Genomic DNA, 8828 nt, shown 5'->3' with positions numbered 1-8828 from the left:
TGTGCACTCTGCAGGCAGAAGATGAAGCCCTCGTTCAAGGATCCATTGAGGAGACCATGGTGGGGGAATATATGTCGTTAGACATGATGCTACCAGTAAACCTGAAGACATTGTGGTTGTCTTGGAAGGCCAGATGGTACTGCATGATCTGGACAACATTGGATAAGATGCTGCCATGTTATTTGGCCTAATGTATGCTTTGAACCTCAGCTACCCTCCTGAACTAGTACTTTTTGAAGTGCTTCAGAAAGTTGTGATCACTCGTAAAAAGTAAAAGTTTTTCTTTATGTCTTATTTGTTTTTGGAAATTTCATGGTAAATGCTGTTAATAAGAGCTTAGGTTGGATCAGACAGAAGGATGTACAAAATGGATTTATTTAAGTAACAGAAATTAGTGCACAGAAATAATTTTATCATGCAATGGATGAGCAAAGTATGCAAAAGCTTTGTAACTTAATAGTGTAAGATTTACTTGTCTGGGTCAGGTAGATTTAACAGAACAACAGTGTGTGTAATTTATGTAAAAAGCTTATGTTGCTTTAACAGATGTTAATTGAATATAACAAGCATAAAAAAAGCTTTAAAGTAACATTTAAAAAAATTATGTTGGTTTAACATAAAGTAATTGAATACACTTAACATTAAAGAAAATTGTTGAATTAACATACAAAAGTCATGTTTCTTTAACAAAAAGTAATTCAGTATATTTAACGTAAATAAATAATTTTAAGGAAACATAACTTTAATATGTGCAACTGATTTACAAATTTTTTTTCATGTAGACCCAACAGCCTTTTTTTTTTCAGTGCAGAGTCTCTGTTAAAAACAAAAAAAAAGTCAGTGCCAGAGGTCGTTTGTATCAGTGTGTTATGAAGTGACTGGCATAAAATACAAAAAAAAGAAAATTAAATAAATTATAATTTTGTTAGAAACCCTAAGACAGACAGCTCACATGGTGCCTCAAGTAAATTCTCATTATCTTCATCATGTCACTGGTTACTAGAAATCCAGCAAAGAAACAGAATACATCAAAGACAGAAATAAAACATCTAAACAAAATGCCAAATCCTGTATTCTGTCATACAGATGATTTCATGCACTGGTTCCAAAATGTTCCAAACTGTTTTTCATTTCACTGAGCTGGACTTAAGACTTCTACTTTCCACAATTATTCCTTAAAGTGCATTCATCTTTTGACTCTTTGCTCTACTGATGCCAGAGTGTGTTCGCATCATGTGTCCTTCTGGTGTTCTTCCAAGAAAAAGATGTACACGTTTGTAGATGTTTGTCAGGTTTGAACATTCTTCACTTTATGTTGAAGGCGTCTTTTAAAGCTTTCAGAGCTTGTTCCTTTGTAATGCTACTCCAGGCCTCTGGAACATCAGCTGGCTTGACCTTATATTCTTCAACAAATTTGCCATTGTATTTTACCAGGATGTACTACCAGTAGTCAGACGGCTCTATGGTGGGGTCTGGAGGAATGTTCCAGTCTGGATAGTATGTGCGATACTCTTTGTAAGGATGCAGCTCCCCTTTAGTGTCTGTCCTCCTGAAGCTGAGCTTTCATCTCTTCTATTGAGATCTTGAGACTGTGGATAAATGGATGACATGTGCTTTGGATTTGAAACAGTGCTGTTTTTTCAGCCTCCACTGAGATTGAGATGTCTTTAATCAGATATTTTCTCATGTTACTGATGAACTTGGTGATGCTTTCTGTGTTATCTGGCAGCAGAACATCATCATCTCCTTTTAAGGCCTGTTCTGTTGCTGCTTCTATTTTTTTAACTATGGCCTGCAGATTTTTGTTCATCAGTTTGCACTGAGTCTTCTCCTCAGACATTTGTTGTTGAATGTGCTGAAATATCCACTCCTTGACTATTTCATAGTTAGAAATGTACTTGACAAAGTTCTGAAAAGGAGTAATCAGTCAAAACGCTGTCCCTGCACATAATCCTCCCCTGCAGCGTCCATTTTTACGAGTCCAGTATCAAAAATGAAGAAGATTTCATTGTCAGTGAAAAGAGTTTCATCCTCACGGATCATATGAAGAAATAAATGCAGCAGAAAAGACAGAAACTGTATTTAATGTGAACTTACTCCACGTGGCCACATGAATGTCATGGAGTAAAACAGACAATATTCACTTTTGAAGAAGTTCAAATGAAAAGAAAATGCAGGAGCACTACTACTGCAGGACATGGACTGGAAGAACATGTTCTCAGAAACCTTTAACAGCCGTCCATACACTGCTGTATATGTGTCTGATCAGCCAGACAGTGTGATCTGCCTGTCACTTTAATTCTGTATTGCAATTCATATTTTATATTTGTTATTTTTATATCTAAACACAATGTATGTACAGGTCTTACACTCTGAATTAAAGCTCACGTGAAGCAGATGCTAGTCTTTGCTCCACCAGAGGACACCAAACCTTCATTCTAGCTTGTGACTCTTCTGTAAGTGATTAAATGTCAGAGACCTTTGCTTTCACCGCTGAACAGTTTTTAGTAGGCGAAAACATTGATTATTTTGCCGACAAGAAGAGCAAATTGATATATATAGAATGAAAATAAATTTTAGACACAATTAATTGAAATAAATCAGTGTTATAAAATATCTCAAATTAGTCTTTTTAGTTTCTGAGTGAGATTTAGAAATCTGCAGCCGTCGTCAGTGACTCTTCAAGTACACATTCTAGTAGATTTCATTTCATTCACACAGTCCTTTTGCGCTTGTCTCTGTAGGAGAGCACAGAGACACAAACGAACAAAACATTAGGTCAGACCCAGACGTGGACGAACACCTAAAGCCAAGGCTAAACGCAGGATGGAGAGGTTCAGAGAATGTGCTGTAAAAGGTGTGGAGGGGGATCAGAGTGCCACAGGAGACTTTGTAGAAGGACAGCATGCCAGCAGGACAGTCCAGATACACTGCTATTCTATGAGACACAGAGGAGGAGCAGAGTGGAGCATCGATTTCTTTGTTATCATGGTGAAGGGAGTAAAAACGATCCGAGCAGCGCAGACTCCAGGACTGATCGTTCCCTCCAAGCTTGCACTCATCCCCGTCTCCTCTCCTCCTGATTCCTCTGTAAGTCACTGCAACATGAACATCTCCTCTACACTCCACTTCCCAGTAGGAGCGACCACTCAAAGCTTCTGTACACAGCACCTGAGGCCAAAAGTCAAACCTCTCTGGGTGATCAGGATGTGGCTGCAGCTCTCTACTTATCACCCTGCTGTTGTCGTCAGTCAGATGGAGGTTTCTGTGTGCTGTGTTAGGGTCCAGTGAGACTTCACAGGCATCTGATGGAGAGAAGAAGATACAGTACAGCAGCAGTCTGAGTTAATTTGGTCACTGGTCATTTAAACAGTTGCATGTGTGCTGTGTGCTCACTTTTCACTACTGAATAAAAGCAGAATAAGTGAGTGTGGAAAAATCACCATTGTTCTTTCAGTCATCTGTGTTCTGTAAGAAGTTATCTTAACAGTTAGACATAGTGATGATGTTCTCATTAAGTAAACCATAAACACACTCACACTTCCTGATGCCAGGTGTTAGCCTCTGTGGTCCACAGTTGTCCATCCTGGAGTAACACAGTGAAAGTCAAAGTTAAAGTTAAAGTCCTCTCTTTCCACCGTGCACCAGGATGTAAACCAGCAACAGTATCTCTCAGCTCTGTTAATACGCCCCTTCTAACATAACTCCATATATTTTATGTTTTTGCTTCTTGAATAAGAAGTTGTAATTAACTGAGGCCCAGACGTGTCCCTTCATGTTCTGTTTTTCTACCTCTATGAATGTGAGCTGTTCCTGCTTCTCTATTTCATCATGTCTTCTGCTTTCCCACACTGTTACCAGTCTAGTCTAAAGATCGACTTGTTTGCATTATGAACCAATCAATCATGCAGCTCTCCTCCTCCTCCTCATTTCCACCTCTTTCTGTTCGTCTTAGGAGTCTTTACTTGTCTGGGACTCAGCTCCATGTATCTCTTTGCAGTATAACAACAACATACTCATGCTACTACAGTTGTTGTAAATTCCCTGTCATTGTGCTATCTGTTGTTATTTTCAGTTATGCGTCCCTTTGGCCAGCTCTTCTGCTTAATGTATTTATTAGCTCAACTGCTGATTGCGCTAATGCTAGCGGGCTTGCTATCTGTACTGTGTGTGTATAGGAATGTTAGCTAAGCTAGCCGTTTCTGGTCATGTACTCAAGCATGATGTGTTTAATCTGTAAAGCTGTTACACATTTGTATATTTTCTGTTCTGTTTTACAGAAACCATTCATTCATTTGTTCATTCATTTGTTAATCCAACGTTATTAAATTTGATATAAAGACTGGGAACTGTTCACCGTGAATGCATCTGCTCTCTGTAACCAGAGTTGCTGTTGTGGATGAAGTAGTGCCAGCAATATTTATCAAGTCCGTACTATTACCAACAACAATAAAAGTTGATTCTGCCCTCCAAGCTTCATTTGATACAAGTTAGTAAATTAATAGACATCAATACAGTTCACTGAACAACTGGTTTGAAACCCAAGAGAGAGAACCCAACTTAGGCAATCTGAAACCCAATGACTTCGTCTGAGAGTCTATGAGAATGAACTGACCACTATGTCATGTTAATGTGCTCTTTAGTGGTTTGTCTGGGACAGATACTGACAATCTTTATGAAGTTTGTCATTTGTTCATGCTCTGGTTGAATAAACATGTTCATTCAAGACAAACAGATCTGTCAAGTTAAGGTAGCCCTATACCTGAGAGTGTCCAGTTTCCAGCGTGGATCATTCAGTCCAGCAGACAGCTCCTCCTTTCCTGAGTCTCCTGGATGGTTGTAGCTCAAGTCCAGCTCTTGCAGATGCAAGGGGTTGGAGCTCAGGGCTGAGGCCAGAGAAGTACAGCCGTCCTTTGTGATAAGACAACCGGCCATACTGCAAACGTAGTCAAACATTAGATTTCAGGGTTAATGTGTTTGGATTTAACTTGAAAAAATAATAAATTGAGAGAGAGCAGTCATTATGCATTTGAGGAATATTGTCAGCTTTGACTTGTTAATTTAGTTCATAATGTGTTCTTGGCTCCATAACTGGACACAGAAACAACTCTGCAGAATCAATCTGAAATTTAACATCAGTCACTGATCTATTGAATCAGTGAATACCAGATAGTAGTAGTAATAGTAGATTAGTGCTCTTGGCTCAGTATGTTGACTTGTATTCTAGACTTCATCTTACTACTCTGCATATGTGCTGATACTAGAACAGCTGATCCTTTCAGTACAAAACAGCTGCAACAGCTACATGAAAATAATTTAACAGCCTTGTTGTCAAACTTACTGTATGTCCTCTAGACACATCTGAATCCTAACCTGAGTGTTTCCAGTGTACAGTACGGACTCTTCAGTCCAGCACAGAGAAGCTTCACTCCTGAATCCTCCAGGTCGTTGTTGCTCAGGTCCAACTTTTTCAAACTTGAGGACTGGGAGCAGAGAACTGAAGCCAGAGCTTCACAGCTTCTCTCTGACAGGTTACAGCTTGTCAGACTGAGGAGACATTTTGGTCAGTCAAATCTTTAAACAAATGAAATATTTAATACCATTAGAGATAATCGGTTGCATCCAACCTGAGTGTTTCCAGTGCACAGTGTGGAGTCTTCAGTCCAGCACAGAGAAGGTCCATGCCTGAATCCTGCAGGTGGTTGTTACTCAGGTCCAACTCTTTCACATTTGAAGCCTGGGAGCTGAGAACTGAAGCCAGGGCTTCACAGCTTCTCACTGAGAGTTTGCAGCCATTCAACCTGGTCAGCAATCAGAAATGGAATTTATTTATGTAATTACTGTTGCAGAAAAGACTGCATTTAATTTGAGTGGGCTTGTGTCTACTTACAGAGCCTTAGTGGAGGCTTTGACCACTGGCAGCAGCCCCAGAAGTGCTTTCTCTGAAGCCGAGTATTTCTTCAGGTCAAACATGTTCAAGTCACTTTCTGAAGACAGTATGATGAAGACCAGAGCTGACCACTGATCAGGTGAGAGTCTGTTTGAGGAGAGACTTCCTGATCTCAAGTGTTGTTGTATCTCTGCCACTATAGAAGAGTTCCTCAGCTCGCTCAAGCAGTGGAACAAATTGATGCTTTTCTCTGGACAGGAATTCTCTCTTATCACCTTCTTGATGTACTCAGCAGTTTTTTTCTGTTCTTCCCTACTTTCTGTCTGTGTCAGCAGGCCTCGTAGGAGAGTCTGATTGGTCTCCAGGGAAAGGCCCAGGAGGAAGCGGAGGAACAAGTCCAGGTGTCCATTTGGACTCTGTAAGGCCTGGTCTACAGCACATTTATAAAGTTGTGTCAGTGTAGATTCCTCTTTTAATGACTGAGACTTCTGAAAAGATATTTGATCTTCTGACAGCAGATTGACACCAGAGTTGGTGAAGGTCAGATGAACATAAAGAGCAGCCAGAAACTCCTGAACGCTCAGATGGACGAAGCAGAACACCTTGTCCTGGTACAGTCCTCTCTCCTCTTTAAAGATCTGTGTCAACACTCCTGAGTACACTGAGGCTGCTCTGATATCGATGCCACACTCTGTCAGGTCTGATTCATAGAAGACCAGGTTTCCTTTCAGGAGCTGATCAAAAGCCAGTTTTCCCAGAGACTCAATCATCTCCCTGGTCTCTGAACTCCAGTGTGGATCTGTCTCAGCTCCTCCATCATACCTGACCTTCTTCAGTTTAGAATGAACCACCAGGAAGTAGGTGTACATCTGAGTCAGGGTCTTAGGCAGCCCTCTTCTCGCTGTAGTTTGCAAAAGATCCTCCAGAACTGTAGCAGTGATCCAGCAGAAGACTGGGATGTGACACATGATGTGGAGGCTTCGTGATGTCTTGATGTGGGAGATGATCCTGCTGGCCTGCTCCTCATCTCTGAATCTCTTCCTGAAGTACTCCTCCTTCTGGGGGTCAGTGAACCCTCTGACCTCTGTCACCATGTCAACATACTTAGCAGGGATCTGATTGGCTGCTGCACGTCGTGTGGTTATCCAGAGGTGAGCAGAGGGAAGCAGTTTCCCCCTGATGAGGTTTGTCAGCAGCACATCCACTGAGGTGGACTCTGTAACATCAGTCAGGGTCACGTTATTGTGGAAGTCCAGAGGAAGTCGACACTCATCCAGACCGTCAAAGATGAACACAACCTGGAACTCTTCAAAGCTGCAGATTCCTGCTTCTTTGGTTTCAGTAAAGAAGTGATGAACAAGTTCCACTAAACTGATTTTTCTCTCTCTCACCACGTTCAGCTCTCTGAAAGTGAATGGAAATATGAAGAGGATGTCCTGGTTGGCTTTGTCTTCAGCCCAGTCCAGAGTGAACTTCTGTGTTAAGACTGTTTTCCCAATGCCAGCCACTCCCTTTGTCATCACTCTTCTGATTGGTCCATGTCTTCCAGTTGAGGCTTTAAAGATGTCTTCAGATCTGATGTTTTCTTTTGGTTTGTTTGACTTCCTGGACGCCACTTCTATTTGTCTGACTTCATGTTCATTATTGACCTCTGCACTCTCTCCCTCTGTGATGTAGAGCTCTGTGTAGATCTGATTCAGAAGTGCTGAATTTCCTGCTTTAGCAATCCCCTCAAACACACACTGGAACTTCTTCTTCAGATTAGACTTGAGTTGACGTCGACACACTGCTCCTTGAGATCCTACAAAAAACACCATTCACATGTGGGATAAAAAGTACCTTTACATACTGCAGGTACCCAGAAGATAATTCACCACGTAATCCAATAATACTGTTTTAATGTTGATTTAAAAGGTATTAGCCTATCTCAGAGGTCTACGCCTCTATCACTGCTAAAAGACACTTACTGGTCTGCAGAGAATCAGCCACGTCATCCTCCTTCATTGTCCTCAGGAAGTGCAGCACGATCTTCATCAATGCCTCTCTGCTACTCTTCATCTTCTCATCCATCCCATTGTCCATCACCTCCTCATCCTCAAACTTCTTCTCTAAGCATTCTGGGTAATCTGCTCTCATTACCTTCTGACACCTCTTCAGTTCGTTCTTCACAAAGGAGACAATATTTCCCTCAAGCGCCTGGGAAAGAATAATAGAACATAAGGTTTGCTGTTTTAAGTAGAACGGCCTGATGGTCTTAGGGCCAGAAGCGTTTAATTGGATGCTGTAAAAAGTGCACACCATAAATATGGAGCTCAGGTCTGGTTGACGCTGCTGTGGAGATGAATCAGGTGGAACCTCTGAGATCTCCTGCACATCTCTGTGGAAGTAAAACATGGATGGATTGTTTTCTGGCACAGTTACATAACACACATTGACAATTTTCTGCTTTCTCCCTCCGCAAGCTGAAAATATGGCCGGAAAATTGACGTTGTGTGTTTACATCAGCAATGTGGAGGCAGCTGAGAATCTAAACGAGAGTCATCATTTAACAATTCTGACCATTGTGCAAATGCAATTCGCTCTAATTTATTAATTAATTAATTTCAGACTTTCCATTATCACATTGTCCAGATTGTATATCACAGGATCACATGGCCTGCAGACATTAACAAGTTAAGTGGTGAGTAATTCATGATTATAAATTATAATGATTGGTAGGGAAATAGTGTGTCTCCCGTTTTATCAGATCCTAAATGAGTTTAGAAAACATGCACATTAAGTGACAACCTTTCAATTTCTGGCTTTTCGCCATCAGATTTTTCAGCTTTCAACTTCATAATGCGACCCATTGAGCAGTCACTCTTCATGGACACACATCTGGGTGCCGGAGAGTCTGGTCTCTGCTGCTGCGGGCTTCAGCACAAATGGAAACACAAAT

The 8828-nt window shown here is 41.1% G+C and overlaps 1 protein-coding gene across 1 annotated transcript; it reads right to left on the bottom strand.

Annotated features, from left to right (window-relative positions):
* Nucleotides 1-5264: 5264 nt before the first annotated feature.
* On the bottom strand, nt 5265-8508 carry LOC311486017 (protein NLRC3-like). The gene is made up of 4 exons (XM_084541762.1): nt 7858-8508; nt 5891-7691; nt 5628-5801; nt 5265-5547 (listed from the first exon to the last, which is right to left on the bottom strand). The coding sequence occupies exons 1-4, from the start codon at nt 8282-8284 to the stop codon at nt 5352-5354; spliced, it is 2598 nt and encodes an 865-aa protein (XP_084397888.1). The 5' UTR covers nt 8285-8508; the 3' UTR covers nt 5265-5351.
* Between the last annotated feature and the right edge of the window lie 320 nt (nt 8509-8828).

This window comes from Chelon labrosus (assembly GCF_963514085.1).
Source record: "Chelon labrosus genome assembly, chromosome: 3".
Lineage (NCBI taxonomy): Eukaryota > Metazoa > Chordata > Actinopteri > Mugiliformes > Mugilidae > Chelon > Chelon labrosus.
Note: the sequence above shows the minus strand (reverse complement) of the source record. Positions and strands in the feature narration are given on the sequence as shown.

What these genes read in the sequence shown, in the direction of transcription:
- LOC311486017 (XM_084541762.1), bottom strand. Translation starts at nt 8,284, where the DNA reads ATGTTTTACTTCCACAGAGATGTGCAGGAGATCTCAGAGGTTCCACCT. An exon ending in GGCTGATTCTCTGCAGACCA is followed by an intron (nt 7,692 to 7,857) that starts GTAAGTGTCTTT and finishes TGTTTTTTGTAG; the next exon opens with GATCTCAAGGAGCAGTGTGT. An exon ending in TGTGCACTGGAAACACTCAG is followed by an intron (nt 5,548 to 5,627) that starts GTTGGATGCAAC and finishes ATGTCTCCTCAG; the next exon opens with TCTGACAAGCTGTAACCTGT.